The sequence below is a fragment of the Astyanax mexicanus genome, chromosome 9 (genome assembly GCF_023375975.1).
Source record: "Astyanax mexicanus isolate ESR-SI-001 chromosome 9, AstMex3_surface, whole genome shotgun sequence".
Lineage (NCBI taxonomy): Eukaryota > Metazoa > Chordata > Actinopteri > Characiformes > Acestrorhamphidae > Astyanax > Astyanax mexicanus.
Window position 1 is genome coordinate 11785295 of NC_064416.1, and position 17012 is coordinate 11802306.

Sequence of the window (17012 nt, forward strand, 5' to 3'; positions counted from 1 at the left end):
TTTAACTTATTATGAATTTCTTTTATTATTTTCTTTTATTGTTTTTTTGTTTGTTTGTTTATTTATGTATTAGTATTTTTATTGTATTATGTAAAAGTTAGTCATTTTGTTGTATTAATCTTATCTTCTTTTGATCTTAAGTTCTTATTTTCAATTATCAATTAAACCAAGTTTTATTATTAAATAATTATTATTTTTTAAATTCTAATTTTATTTTTATCTATTTTTATATTTTATTTACTGTTATTTTAAAATGATTAAATTTAGTTATTATTTTCTTTGTCATGTCAATCCCTATATTTGTAAATGCTCGGCTACATTGAAAACGAGGGTTGCCCTCAATGTACTTGATTGATTCAAAAGTGATTGATTTTGCTTTTTGCAAAAGTCCCTTAAAAGTCATCACATTTTACTGGTTTAGTCTTAACTTTCTGTAATAACTGTGTATTCACCTGTTCTGATTTTTTGTTTTTGTCAGATCAACTAGTATCAGACCAACTAGTACAATCGTTCAGAAATAACAATCTTAACTGTGTGTATTAACAGTGAATTCATATATTAACAATCATTCCTATGTTGCAGATGCAGATAATGTGTAACTTTCAGTTTTACACTAGTAATTATCTCAGTTACTTCAAACCTGTGCAGTAAACAGCTGTATCAGAAGCTTCTCACTAATGTGGTTATATATGTGTAATAATATGAGGGTAATTGTCTTCATATGAGGTGTTTTCACTTTTCCTGTTACAGCTATTGTGATGCATGTGTGTAATTACGTGAGTCACAAAGGAAGCTGATGTATTTATTCCTCAGGTGTGCTACTGTAATGTGTACTGTGGTAATGTGTAACTACACATTTATAAGAAACAGAAAACAGAACTAGACCTGTTATTCAGATTTTTGGTACAGTTTTGCACAACTTTGCATAAAACTATCACTTTAAATGATTTTTGTTTTTTACCTTTAAATATAACAAAGCGCAAATAGTAAAATTATTCTGTACCACTTTAAAATAAGGCTCCTTTATTTATACGTTTATATACAGTTTATAGATGAGTTTATTAATGTTATCAATTAGATTGTAAATACTTTAAATAAACCTTTAATAAGCAGTTATAACACATACATAGAAAGGGCAACAGTGGCCTGTCTTTTGTCAAAGTGTAATTCCACTTTTTTTTTCTGAATGCTTATAATACTTTGTCTAATCCATCAGTCAACATATACTATATACCATATATTAACAAAAAATATGTTATTAACTTTAATAATTAATTAATAATTAATAATTTATCCAATAATAATTTTGTGGTGTATATTAACAAAAAATAAAACATAGAATTACATAACTAAGCTGACTTTCCATTTTATTTTATTACATATAATAATACTGATTGATGGAAAAACAACAAAAAAAAGTATAATAAATGTTATGTGTTGTAACTATTAATTAATGATTTGTCAAGTATTTACAGCCTAATTATTAACCATTAATAAACTTCCTCATAGACTATTTATAAAGCCATTGCAAATGAGCCTTATTTTAACGTGGAACCAACTATAATTTATAATCTAGATCAATCTGGTGATTTTTATGGATAAATGTGTTTTTTCTGTGTTCCTAAATCTTAAAGTTGTCTTTACATTTAAAAAATAAGTCATTTACCTAAACGTAATTTACCTAAAAGTATTCCAGTAAATTTATTTTAAACATAATATGTAACTATTTCACGAAATTGAAGTATCAAAGTTAAATCAAGTCATAGTTGTATTGTTACAGCAAATACAGCTAAATAGATTATATAAATATAAAAGAATGAGTATGAACTCATATGTAAAGGCCTTTATGGTATAAAGTGTTCAAGCCTCACTTTTTTTTTTTTAACATTTTATTGGTAGTAGCTTATTTTTGCACTTTAATCACTCATTTTTCATGCACACGTTTGCACAGATATGCACATACAGAAAGTGTATACTTTTATATTTATTGCACTTATTGTCTTTTATGCTTTTTATCTATACAACTGGTCATGTGTCTGTAGCGTGAGGTCCAGTGGTTGTGAAACTCTCTCAGATCTAGATCAGAAGATGCCAAAAAGTCATTAAAGCAGCTGTAAATGTATTTATGGAGTGCTGTGTGATTCATGGCTGAGGTCGGGGCTCGGATTTCATGCGAGTGTCAGAGACAGTCACATTCACATCAACATCTCTATTTATGTATGTATTTATTTAAATAGGATGACGTAATGATTAATTAATTAATTAATGAACTAATTAGGAAATGAGAGTATTTAAGTGTCTGTTTAAGAAATACATCACTATTAGATTTGACACCATAGCTTTTTTTTTTTCTCTATCAACCAGTCTGATTGCTGCATGTTGGTGAACTTTCTCTGCCATAGCCTATAATGTTTTATATAGTTGGATATGCATACATTTTGTTTTTTTATTTTCTAACTTGGTGTTCATGCCTGTTTGAAGGGTTTATTTATTTGAATTATAATATAATTAAATGAATCAACCTTTATTTTTGCTCTGTAATGAATTGAGGGGAAGCCTTGTTTATATAAAGCATATACAAAATTAAAGGGACTAAAAAGTATGTTTAAATAAAAAAAATAAGCAAACAATATAAGATTTAATTACGAAGAAATTTAATATTTTGGGGAAATATTTAATGTGAATCTCCTCTAAATAAATAAATAAATAAATAAGTAAGCAAGTAAGTAAAGATGTAAGTAAGTAAGTAAGTCAGTAAATAAATAAATACATAAATGCACATGTTTAAATACAAAATAATCACATTTTTACAGGGAAAAAAAAAACTCTATACTTTTAACCTTCCTGTTACTGAACTTTCAAATTTACTAACAGCTTTTATCTTTGGGGTCACTTTGACCCCATCAATATTAATCTGCTGAAAATTATTATATATTGATTTAATTTTTTTACTAAAGTTTATGCCACATGCTGTATTAGTTTGTTGACTACTTAAATAACTTAAAAAAAAACAAACATTAGCCTTATACAACCAGTATACATGTTATACAACTATGGAGAAATATACTGTAGACATCACCATACAATCTAATTGATTTACCTAAAATGCAAAATAGAAATCTTAAAAAATATTTTTAATGTCTAGAAATTATATATAATAATTAAATTGTTACTTACGTTTGTCACATGCTATATTTGTTTGTTGACTATATAGGTTGTAAAGCGAAATTTGAAAAAAAAAAAATGGAGATATGTGTTTTGCCTTGGCAGCAGCCATATATAAGTATAAGTGTGGTTATAAATCATTGCTAAATCACACTAAACCTTTATATCTCTGTTATATCACGCTTAGGCTCACAGTTATTGCACCATTACAGTGTTTGTGTTATAGAAAGGATAATTCCCATATACAGTAGTTTTTACAGTTACAGATATAATTAATAAATTATTAATCTAAGTTAACTGTGAATGCACTTTTGTGTAAAAGATCATGACCAGTGCAAAAAAAATAAGCAGTAATAAGATGTCCAGTGCAGATGATGCATACATGTACAGAGATGCACAGGGAATTTATTTATTGGTCTCAGTGGCCGCTGCTAACCTGCCACCACTGTAAGAACAGTAAGTGCAGTAAGTGCAGTAGAAAACTCCAGCTTTTGTGATTTTATCTCTGCAGAGCGATCTGCTTTTTTACATGCACTAATTTCTGATTTACTTCCGGCACAGTTTTGCGTTTGATGGCTGTTTATGCTGAAAAAAAACTCTTCACCATGCATACTAACCCCCCCGGGGGGAGGATGGAGCACCTGTACAAGTGTACAATAAGTGTAGAGAAATGTATCTGCAGCTGCCAATGACAAAAGAAGAACAACCGCTAAGGTCTCCGAACTGTCTTTTCAATTCTCCCAGACGATTCATTAACGGGAATGAATGTGCCACTCCTCAAAATGAATAAGTGTAGGAGTAAATTATTTGGACTTGTTTAGCTCATGGTGCTGCCCGGGTAGTGGAAAAGCCCCCCGTTCTGCCGGCGAGAGTGATGGTCCTGGCGGAAGGGAATGGGCTAAAAAGCCCCATTCTTCTTCTTACCTTCAATATTCAATGAGAGTGCTAATTGCAGAGAGCGTCAAGCAGGGGAAATAAGGGCCGACTAATGCTCTTTAGGGGATAAGGGAAGAAGAGAGGGAGAGAGAGAGAGAAAGAGAGAGAGAGGGAGAGAGTATTAAAGTTAGATTGTATCCTCAGGAAGTTCCTCCCTTTGTGTTGTACCTGAGCATATTTGAGCTTTCTGGCTCATTAGCTATGCTGTGTGATGCTACAGAAAGAAAAGAAAAAAAAAAAAAAAAAAAAACACTCTCTCTGTTTCTCTTTTCTTCTCTCATCCCCAGCAAACACAAAAAAGTGAAATCTCCTAAAATGTAGTCAAAATAAAGAAAACAGTAATTTTTTGTTGTTTTGAGATTACTGTAGAAAATAATAGTAAATGTTTTTTTTTTTTTTTTTTTTACTTATTTTTACTAACAGATCTATTTTCTTTTCGTTTTGTAGTGGAATTGCCAAGAAGAAGATTTATCTATTTATTTGAGGTTATTGTCAAAATACAGTAATATAAATTAAAAACTAAAAACTAATGTCTTTCTCATTTTTACTTTAATTATAAATGCAAAACAACCTGTCAGTACATTTAGTATATAAACGCACTTAAAAAAGTAAATGTAACTTTATTATTAAAGTTTTGTTATTATACACTCAAAAAAATAATTTGTTGGATTTACTTAATCCAGTTATGTCAACAATTTCCACTAAACTGAGTTGTGTTTGATATAATTAAATCATTTATTTAGGATTCAAGTGACTATTTTTTGTAATACCAACATGGCTGTATTATGTAAACACAACATAACTGTATTATGTAAATTCAACATGACTGTATTAGGTAAAACCAACATGACTAGATTATTTACAACCAATATATTGGTGTCAAAGTTAGCTTGGATTAAATTAATAGGTTTGTGTAAAGATAACTAAATCGACCAACATAAACTCAACAAAATGCTCTTTCTTTTGTTTTAATTAACTGTGTTGATTAATGACAACAGAAAGGTATTTCATTATACTGAACTAAGTCACTTATGTAAATGTAACATAACTGCTGGTTTACCAAAACTTAAGTCAGTTAAGTTGAAACTACAAAGTATAGTTAGGTAGGTCTTTCTCAATAGTAATATATGTCTTTCTAAAAAGTATTTAACTAGTTTACAAAACTAGTACATAACTAACTGTTACAACTGCAGTTATTTTAAGCTGAATAACAAAATCTGACAGTCAGCATTTTCCAAAATGTAAATTCAAATCACAATCACTTTGTTTCTGTGAAATAATTATTTAGCACACAGACAAACCATGGTCAACTGCATACATTGCAAAAAAAAGGAGTCCTTTATGGTCATTTGCAACATTTAATTGGTATTTTTTGTCCTTTTACAAGGTTGTTTTGCAATGTGCACACAACAAAAAGTACATGGGATCCCAATTTACCTTTACTTACACACAACCTTTAGCTGAACTGTTACAAATCTTTTGAACATCTTACATTTCTGAAATCTAAATCCCTTTTAACTCATTAGCCACACATTAGATAAAACACAACTGCTTCTGAGTTACAATTTCATCCTTCTGAACTGCATTTAAACAAACATTAAATCAGGTCTTTGTAATCTGGATCCAACGCGATACACAGTTAGCCTAAAGAAACACGCTTAATTAGCTTTACATTTGAGAACCCCAAGAAGTATGTCAAAACCTGACCCTGGTTAAGAAACCCTGCATTAGATCATTTTATTTCTTCATATAAAAAAAAACACATCTTCCAATAGAGAATATAAAATTGCCTGAATTGAACTTTCCTGTTTACTTTTGAGACTTGAAAAACATCTGACTTAATAAGAACTTTATATTAAAACATCTCTTTTCAATGCCAGCAGTTTCTAATTATGATAAAATAATTTTTAAAAGCACATCTTCTATTACATTGACCCAATATAATAAGGCATAAAATAAATAAGTAAATAAAATAAAATTTCCTTTGCTTATCAATTCCATAAGTGCAACACATTAGCCAGATCATTATCAAAACACCATGCGTAAACCAATACACGTAAAACATGGTACCAGTGACTTCTGTTCACTTTTCCCCTCACTTTTTTAGCTCCACTGATCCTATTAGACACAGTTTAGTTTTATAATTACAGACTGCATTTAGTATGCCTATTTTATCCTCTTGCCTGTCACAATTATATATTGAATAATATATTTATTTTAAAATATAAATGGACCTCAATCTTTTTTCCCCTCTATTACTCAGTGCTTACTTAAATCATGTGAATTAGTTAGTATATTGACTATTTAAAAACAGTGGTTTTCTTTATAAATTTAAACTTAATTTTTTTTACTCATATTCCAATATCTGAATATTCAAATTAGTTAAACATTTATCCTCCATAGAGCAGCTATTTGCGTGGTGGGTCTTTCTGAGCACTGCAGTGACACTGGCATGATTGTGATGGTGTCAAATGGATCATGGTGGAGCAGTGTGTACCTTAATTTTAGTTGGGTTGCTCAAATCCAGTGTGCACACAAAGCCAGAGAGAAAGGACTATAAGACTAAAAAGTGCTACTGTATGGTCAGTGGAGCTGTTCAGATAGACAATGTGAATAGAAACAAGGATGATTAATGTTGTAGCATTAATATAAGGGTAACGGAAACCTTGTATCAAACAATTAAGAAAATTTAAAGTGAACCCCAGCTGGTATCACTTGTAAGCCTAATATGGTGCAAAATAATGGCGGCACCCATATGTCAAATAAGTAGAATAAAAGCACTTCTCAAACTAATAATTTATTGTTCGTTTTTTTTTTTTTTAACAACACCATAGCTACCATAAGTGCTACCAGGCAGGGTTCCTTTTAAGAAATTTCTTAATACCCTTTGATGCATGGCGTTTTCCTGTTCTGGCTTTTAATATCCCTCCTTACTCCCTTTTGTGAACATTTTTAAAACGTTAAAACATCAAACATTAGAACTTCAAACAAAACCAGAACACTAACATTCAAATTGTCCTGGATTTCAAATACCTCAGGTCAAAGTTGTCCTCTTTGGAATACTCTGAAGTGGCACTCACTTTCAAAGTCTACACTTTCCCTTCAAACAGTTTGTTTTTTAACACTTGAGCCTTTCTTGACAGTTGTTTGTCATCCAGTTCCATAACAACTTTCTGCAGAACCTCAAATGTGTACTTAAGATTGGTTGGGTAGCTCAAATCCAGTGAGTACATGAGGCCAAATAAAATGGCAACTGCATTTGCAATGTTACCAAGGGTGCGAAGTACTTCCACTCCTTCGATGACTATACCGACATCTTCCAGGTCATCAGTGGGTTCTGCCCCCTCCTTCTTTACAGCAAAGACTCCCAGAACTGTCTGATCCATCTCCTGCTTGTCCTCAACATCCTGAAAGACAGAAAAAAATACACCATCAGCCAAATGACATAGCCCCACACACACACACAACCAATTCCAATCAATTTTTTCCAATCATCAATTTGAGAAATGAAACTGCTTTAGCACTGCTGCTAATTAGGTTAGTAAAAAGGAATTTCACTATGCAGTTGTGACAAATATTTCTGTCTTTGTTGAGGGAAGGACGTGAGGGTTAAATTTGCATATGGATAAAAATCAATAATTAACTACTTTACTTAAAACACTGCATGTAAATACAAAGTCTAAAATATAAAACTAGTGAATCTGTGAATTTTGTGGAAAGCAAAAGAAAAAATCCTTACAAGATACTCCCTAATGAGGTTTTCGGGGTCTTCATTCAGGTAGACAATTAGTGCCTTCAGTACACATGCTCTTCTTGTTTCAATGGCATCATTCTGCAGCAAAAACGCAAGAGAAACGTGCAAGGTATTCTATTATACTGTACAGCGGTTAACACCTGATCACTGCACAAGCAAACAGTTTAGGCTACTAAATTGTTACTTCATGATTTCTGATTGCATCATATCTGCATATATTACAATAAGCAACAATGACCTTAATCAAAATAAAGGTCAAATTAATTAAGGTCATTAATATATTACCTATTGTACTCCTCCGATTGCGCTATACCCAAAATTTGGCTAGTGATGTTTAAGTAATCTGACAACAATAAAGGCAACTAAAATGATCTTAACATATACAATAATACAAAATAATCTTAACATTTAATTAGGACAAGAAGATTCAATATTACTAAATGTAATGACTCACCCATCCACATAATTTAATTCAGGTATATCACCTACATGTCCACTACAGGTGTATAAAACCTATAATCACCTAGGCATGCAGACTGTTCTACTAACATTAGTAAAAGAATGAGTCACTCTCAGGAGATCAGTGAATTCCAGCACAGTGAAAGATTGCAACCTGTGCAACAAGTCCAGTCGTGAAATTTCTTCATTACTAAGGATGCAGTCAACTGTCAGTGGTATTATAAGTGAAACCGATTGGGAACAGAAGCAACTCAGACACAGGACCTTATAGGAGGAGACATGTTCTATGAAGTGAACGTTGAAGCTATTACAGCTGCAAAGGTCTATATTATATTACATCTATGAATTAAGAATAGAATGTTCATGTGTGTGTAAAGGCAGACAAGCATAAACAGTGTAAAAGCACTTTATTTAAAAGGTGCACTGTGTAGGATTTTCTTGATTATTCATCATTTTTAAAGAAGTAAATTTACAACTTCAAAATCACTGTTCCACTCCATTGAGGTGTAATATGCAGAACAATATTCCTCTTATGTCTGATCTGGGCTCCACTGTGTTAAAACAAGGCTATGTAAATATTGGGGTGGGCTGCTCTCAGAACTTACATAGCCTTGTTTTAGCACAGTGGAGCCCAGATCAGACATGAGAGGAATATTATTCTGAATGTTGCACCTCAATAGAGTGGAACAGTGACTGTGAAGTTGCAAATTTACTTCTTTAAAAATCATGAATAATCAAGAAAATCCTACACAGTGCACCTTTAACAGTTTTGGTTTTATTATTTTGTCAAGATGATAGTATATAAAAATAAGCATCAGTTTTAATGAATATTGTGTGAAGAGCTGTGTGAATAAAACATTCTCCATAAACCAGATAACTTCGATATTCAGTTCCATGCATAAATACCTTACTTTGTTTTTGATAATACATTTGTAAGAAACACACATACCTTGTCCACGTCAGCAAAGATATTTTTGATTTTTTGTCCAGCTACTCCTCCTTTCCGTGGCAAAACTTTCATCAGCTGGGAAGAGTGGTAATCAAGTTGCTGCATGAACTTAGATCTCAGTGGGACAGTGGTGATGCGTGCAAACTCTGCTTCAACCTACAAAACATTTAATATTGAAAGCAAAAAGACAAGTTTTGAATGAATCCAAAATATGTCCAACAAAATATTGAACAATAAAAACATACAATAACTTAACTAATTAAATATTATTTTTTACTTCTTGATGCGTTTTAGATAAAACATTGCTACAGTTGTACATAAGTGTGATCATCGTTGAAATAAAGATAACTTCTCCATAAATGTTCAATTTTCATGGAAATTAAAGTCATTTCCTGGTATGATTTTCTGAACCAATCCCAATGACCACAAGTGGCCAGACTTTGAACACATTTACCACAATGCTGCACTTTATCAAACAGCAATACATATAGCAATACCTGAACTTGTATTAGAATAATTTGAAAATTATTTTATTCATTGTAATGTTCAAATGAACATTTGTTTATCCATTTAACCCCAAAAACCTTACATTATTATCAACACAGCATTTAAGAACTTGCCTCTCGCTCAGAGAAGAGAGCTGGCCACCGTTCCTTGAAATTTGCAATGAACGGCTTGTCTTCAATCACCTCATGCCGTCTGTAAGCGAATGTCTTTTCCATTTTCACCTTAACCACCTGTTCATTGTTTTTCTTCGTCACCTCGGACAACAGTGACAGCCTTTCTTGCTCTAGGCTCTCTTTGGTATGGCCGACAGGAAAGTCTGGACAGTAGTTCACCTCTGCTCTTCTAGGTTTCTTCACTTGATTTGGAGATGTGTGCTGACCACTCTGTTTACGCTTAAGGGAATTGACATTCAGTTCTGAACATCCAATGTTTCGCAGCTTAGTGCGAAAATTCGCCATCTTATATTTTAGACTAATCTTCCACCCAGAGAAGCCAGTAACAGATCCTTGCTCCCTTAAACATGGGTGCTTCTTCACCAGTGCTTCAGCTACTGCATCAAATTCAGCATTTGAGGGATATGCTTTATATTTGATTATTTGTGATGCCAAGCATTCAAGAATGTCAGACTTCATTTTTGGACTAGGACTGAAGAGGGTACCATTACTTTCAAAGTCACTATTTGCCCGCTGGAGCTGGATCTCAACATCATAGACAAACACTGGCACAGGAAAGGAATCTGGCCATGGTGAACATCGCAGGGATGGTGACGACGAAGACGATGACAATGATGATGAAGATGAGAGAATGTCTGTGTCTGACGACATGGATCTGTTCTCATCCTGGGTCGGTGTCTGTGGTGAAAGGCAAGGGCTGCTTGTAGATGAGGCACCTGGGACGTAGATCACTTTGAGTGTTGCCTTGTTTTGAATGTCTGAAGTGGAGGTCAAGTTTAAAAACTCATCAAAATCAATGTCCTTGTACTGCATCCTAAAGTCTCCTGACACATCACATTGTCTCTTTATCTCACTTTTAAGTTCCTCAACAGAGTCTGGTATTCCAAAGGGCAGGGTTAATTTAGTGGAGTCATCTTGCCCTAGGATGATGCGAAGCACAGCTGAAGCAGACATACTGGTCAACAGGTTAATCTGTAAGAAAGGAAAATTATAAAACAGTAGACAGTATTTGATTATTAGTACATATACCATAGATATACATTTAAAAAAAATAATTATTCCCCAAACCATAAAAAATTATCATTCTTTACTTTTTTATTATTTAAATTGGATCTTAATAAAAAAAAAAAATAAATAAATAAAAACTTATGGTGAAATAAATATTAAGATTTATTACCAGATGTGTGTATGTATCTTTTAAGGGAGACCATTCGGTGGATTCCACACTTGTAGTCAACCAAAGGGTAGCTGTCCGTCAGTTCACTTAACTCAACCAACACAATTTCTCTTGCTGAAGATGACTGCAGTTCAAATGCTCTGTAGTGCTCCCTGTACCATGAACATAGTTTTTTACAAATGAAAATCAATGTGTCTACAAATACACACATTTGAAGAATTTCTGCAAAATCAGGCAGTCCACCTACTGATCCATGCACAATGATCATTCCATTTCTATATTCCATGCCACTGCTAGAGACCCTCTGAGCTAGAGTTACTGTTGAGAGACCAGGGTATTTCTGTCTTAGGTGATGTGCAATGTCCTCTTTCATGACATCTACTGGAATTGTTGAAACGTGAGTCACATCAAAAGCTGATCTCTCAAAACTGCTTGTGTGCATGTGATAGCCAATCATAAACTGGTGCTTATTCGCCAAGGACAGTGCAATGTTTTTGAAACACTTGGTGTGTCTGACAACCTGTTTAAAAAAACTATGCTTGGCCTCAAAGCGCATGGTCCAAAACATCACAATGGGGCCAAACTGCTTGATCATCTCTGGATAATGCTCCAGGAAGTGATGTTTTGGCAGAAGAACCTGACCAGGAAACACTTCTTTGTATCTCTGTCTGTGCTCTGAGATTTTACACTCCAAGTATGCCACTGACTCCTCAGAATGGACAGGGGAGACAACAAGCTCTACAATATCTTTTAAGTCCAGAATTACTTTCCAAGCGGGCTCATCTTCAGGGATCAAATGGCCAATCATAAATGGTAATAACCTTATCAAGCACCAATTTTCGTGTGCATTGCCACCGATTGTTTTACGGCGTTCAAAATGAAGTGGCACCAAATGAGGACGATTTTTTTTGTCCCCCCACTTGTACTGAAAGTTTTTAATCCTCAAATTGAGGTCAGAAAGTGTAAACAGCTTTTTGGAAATAAGCTGAGAAAAACAATGAGCAAGCTCAACTGGGACTATGCCTTCAAAAATATCATGAACAACATCAGGGGGATACCCTGATGTTACACAGAAATGAGCAAGTCTCTCTGTGAAAATGCACGCTTTTTTCACACCTAAAAAGCTGCTTCCTTTTGTCTGTGCAGTATTTACATGGACTTGGTGAAGCTCTTTGTTTCTGCTGGTGAATGCACCGAATTTTACTTCTTTGACCTGAGTTTCTGCACGCTGTGCTGTGCAAAACCTACAAAAATACTGGCCTGAAAAACTTTCTACAAAGCCAGCTATTCCATGTGCTGCAAGATTGTCTGACACCACACACTGCAGCGTCCCCTTCAAAAATGTACCCAACTGTGAGACAAAAACTCCCTGCTGCTCCAAGGTAACAAGGTCTTGAAGAAGTGGCTCAAATATTTTGTGATAGCCATAGGTCTTCACATCCTCACTTTTACATAAAAGAGCCAGGTAAATTGAGTCCAAAGTAGAATTGCTGCCAGGAATCAAATTCCCCAAAACCCAATAGACAGCGCAGAGTTTGTGCGTTTTACGTGAAGTACCGAGGGGGTTGCAAAGCTCGAAATCATCTACATATAGACAAACAGCAATTCTCAATTCCTCCCCTGAGAGAAAATCATTGTTCTTAAAATACTGCCCATCCTCAGAAAACCTGTAATCTAGATGGTCATGCACTACCTGTTGCTGTCTTTTCTTGTCAACGATCTTATTAAGCACATCTTTTTGATTAACTATCTGATGTAAAACCTTAAGCAACGGTACATACTGAAAACTTCTTTTTGCCGTTGCATCTAGGACATACTGAACTGGATCAACAATATTGAAATGATCCTTGTAATACTGCTTCCGTTTAAAATAAGTGGCTAATGGTCCATCTTTCCCTAAAGCTTTTGACAATGGGTTAGATGAACAGATTACACTGCCTAACTCTTTGATGAGTAACTGATCAATTTGCAGGTTATGATTATTGAAGAAATCAGAAACAATGTTATTAGAAAAAGACGCTGAACTAATCAAATACTGTAACTCATTTAGCAGTTCATCAACGGCAGAGCTTGGTACATGAAAACAGTTTTCCAATTTTAATAAAACAAATGCCAATTTCTCTTCTATAATTTGTTGGAAATTATCTTGTTGTGGGACAAGTGCATTGTCTTCAACTTCAACATCCAACACTTCACTCTCTCTCAAACATGCATCTCCTGCACTACAAAGTGAATCTGTTGTGCCATTCTTCACAATACCTTCTTTAAAATCATTCAGTGTAAATTTCTTGTGCTTTCTGTTCTTGTGAGTTTGATATGTTCCGTAAATGTTTGTTTGGAAAGAACAATTATCAAATATACAACTGATGGTTTCATGCCTTTTTAGATGGCTGTTGACGTGAGCAAAATAATCTCTTAAGGAGGCAATGTCATTACAGGAACAATGATGGCAGCTAAATGTTGTGCAATCTACTGATCTTTGAGATGTCTGATCAAAATGTGATCTACACAGGTGGCTTCGAAGTGCATTCCAAGTTTTAAAGTTGCAGGGGCAATTTGAATATGTGCATGGATAAGGGTGTCTGCGGCCAAAGTGGCCATGTTTTAACCTGTAGTGTTTCAGTAACTGAGATCTTGTAGCTTCTTCTGCATCACAGTCTTTACACTTCCACATTCATGGTACTGAAAAAAAAAAAACATAAAAAAATGAATATACAATTACCATTTGATATCTGTTGCTATTTTTATGCATTCCCCATAGTCCATTTTACTAGCTCATATTAAATATATGTCTAGTTTTAGCCTTTGTTTGTTTATCAAAATACTGACTGCTTTTCTCTGTATAAATTTCACCCACATCTACTTTAATTACCGCTGCTAAGGTACATTTACTTTTAAAATTGAACTGCTGAACTACATTCACGATTGAAGAAGCACTGCCACTGCTAAATGTATTGTAATTTGCTGATATCCCTTCTTGGATCTTAAAAAAGGCCTAGTGTTCAATAAATATTAATAGTAACTTTTTTATTGTTTTAAAAATATACACTGGTAAAATAAGTGGAAAATGAATGAGAGCATGCAAATAACATTTGGTATTCCTATTATTTATTTTTTTCCAGTGCTCATTTGTAAAGTGATTTGAATGCAGCTTGTTAAAGGAGCTGGCACAGGATGGTCAATGAGGTCAATCTGGATTATAAACTATTAAACACATGTTGGGGCAAAAAACAGATATAACTTTAAATCAATACTTTAAACTTACCACAAGAGCCAAAAAAGGTACACCACCCAGCCTACAATTGCAGGACTGTTCTTACTGACAGAGACACCTGTAATAACACACAAGTTGTGGTTAGAAAATTAGGAATAACTAGGGGAGAAAAAAAGTTTACCAGCTCTGACTAAAACAAGAAATGGATTTAAGATTACTAACTGTTTTGCATTTTGAACATGCAGATCTGCTCTTAATTGCTGATACATTCATTTTTGCACACTTTAAACACACACGTTGGGTTAAATTACTGCAGTTGAGGTGAGTTTAAACAGGATTCACTCAGTCATTACCATTGCTAATATTGGTTAAACTATCTGGCTAAGCATTAGAGACTGTACTTTATTAAAATCAGGTTATATCATACAGTAAATACAGATTTTAATAAAGGAGGAGCTACTTATGAGTTTTGTTGGCTGTTTGTCTATAAAACAGTTTTATTAAGAAATATATGTGTATTTTTGAAAAACTTAAAATAATGTGACATCAGGTCAGAGCAGCTTTAGTAACGATTCAAATTAATTAATTAATTAATTAATTAATTAATAAGTCAGTCAGGCTATGTTGTTGGCTATATAGCTAACTAGCTAGTCAGCAAGCAAGGAAGTTTGCTAGCTATTAATGTGTCCGCTTTTGGTACACCAAGGCCATAAAATTCAAAATATAACCACACACTTACATATAACCTTTAAAGATTACATTACAAAAAAGCACATATACTACGATAATTACTCGGATGGATCAAGATTCGCCCGCTTTTCACCTGCCTCGCGATCCTCGCCAGACGTTTCTCGTTCATGGACTGAACTTCTGAGCATGCGCAGCATCTGTCCTACGGAAGCTTGTGCAAGTCACACAACACTGCGTTACCAAAGCCAGTTTACTGGAGAATACGCGGGCATTAAACCAAACTAAGTGGATTGTGTGGCTTCAGCGGGTCTTCAGTTTATGTTAAATCAGCCAAGCTGAACTTGGTTTAAAGCTAAAAATGAGTACCGGTGCACTTAAGTTATTTGTTTCAAACATTGTATTTCCCTGTGGGTATGAGCCAAATCTAGCTAAACCAAAAACACTTCACAAAATATCCCTTATTTACCGTGTGAACCACATTACACTACTAACGCAACTCCGAGACTGGCCGTTTAATGACGTTAGCCTGCTAGCGCTAGCATACTAGCGCCCTAGCACAAGCGAAGCTCATAATTCACACATTTGAAGACAAATATGAATAATTAACTAAACATAAAAATATATTTTACACTATATGTGGTTACAACACCCCTAGGATGCGATCAAAAGTCCGTGAATTGAGTTTAAAAGTTTGTTTTACGAGCTATGCTGGCGCTAGGGTGCTAACGCTAGCGAGCTAACACTAGCAAGCTAACGCTAGCGCCCTAGCGCTAGCATAGCTCGTAATTCACACATTGGTTGGCAGATATGAGTATCCAGATACACGTAAAATTAAAATGTACACTATATGAGGTTACGACCACATGATGCGACCACAATTCCGTGAATTGAGTTTAAAAGTTTGTTTTACGAGCTATGCTGGCGCAAGGGTGCTAACGCTAGCGAGCTAACACTAGCAAGCTAACGCTAGCAAGCTAACGCTAGCGCCCTAGCGCTAGCATAGCTCGTAATTTACACATTGGTTGGCAGATATGAGTATCCAGATACACGTAAACATAAAATGTACACTATATGAGGTTACGAGACCCACATGATGCGACCGCAATTCCGTGAATTGAGTTTAAAAGTTTGTTTTACGAGCTATGCTGGTGCTAGGGTGCTAACGCTAGCGAGCTAACACTAGCAAGCTAACGCTAGCGCCCTAGCGCTAGCATAGCTCGTAATTCACACATTGATTGGCAGATATGAGTATCCAGATACACGTAAAATTAAAATGTACACTATTTGAGGTTACGAGACCCACATGATGCGACCGCAATTCCGTGAATTGAGTTTAAAAGCATTTTGTGATTAAAAAAACGCTAATGCTAACTTGGCTAGCTAGCTAACATGAAGCTGACTGGCCAGGTAGATATTTTATTACACAGTGAGGTTTCTCTTACCTAAATTCCCCATACACACGAACTGCTTTTAATAAATTACCAAGTACAGCTTAAATATACATATATTTATGACTAATACTCACCGCACTCTCTGCTTTTCCAAAATAAAATGGCGCTGCTGCTGAAGAGAAGTCCACAGACAGCCACGAATGTCCCGGATGAAGAAAGTAGCCAGCCTGTTGAGTTTACTTCACTGGGATGCGTTCACCAAACATGCACTTATTAATTAAATCAGACAACTTAACTGACTTTCATCACAGCAGTCCAACTGACTCAGGTTTCACTTGCTAACACAAAGCTGTTAAGTAATTTTAATTAAAAATACTTGATTAAAATCAACAACAGGGTGAGTTTATTTTTTTGAGTGTACTTTGTTATTAAACATAGATGTGTAAATAGTGTAATTGCTAAGATCATGCCAAAGAGAACTTTCAATGAAGGTTAATAAGTTAATAAATTGCAAATTATAAAATTATTGTGTGAATTTTTATTGAGTTCGAGCAAATTGTTTTGTTCAATTTGTTAATTTCTTATGATGCATTACCA

General features: G+C 34.2%; 1 protein-coding gene across 2 annotated transcripts; it reads right to left on the minus strand.

Moving 5' to 3' along the window:
- Positions 1 to 5439: 5439 nt before the first annotated feature.
- Positions 5440 to 16793, minus strand: LOC125804575 (sterile alpha motif domain-containing protein 3-like). Of its 2 annotated transcripts, XM_049483543.1 has the most exons (8): positions 16550 to 16793; positions 14386 to 14452; positions 13730 to 13802; positions 11121 to 11272; positions 9884 to 10915; positions 9264 to 9419; positions 7841 to 7933; positions 5440 to 7508 (listed from the first exon to the last, which is right to left on the minus strand). In XM_049483543.1, exons 5-8 carry the CDS (start codon positions 10895 to 10897, stop codon positions 7191 to 7193), a joined length of 1581 nt encoding a protein of 526 aa, XP_049339500.1. In that variant the 5' UTR covers positions 10898 to 10915; positions 11121 to 11272; positions 13730 to 13802; positions 14386 to 14452; positions 16550 to 16793; the 3' UTR covers positions 5440 to 7190. The 2 variants fall into 2 exon arrangements, with proteins under 2 accessions (XP_049339500.1, XP_049339499.1); XM_049483542.1 differs by lacking the exon at positions 16550 to 16793 and having other exon boundaries at positions 14386 to 14727.
- Positions 16794 to 17012: the final 219 nt, after the last annotated feature.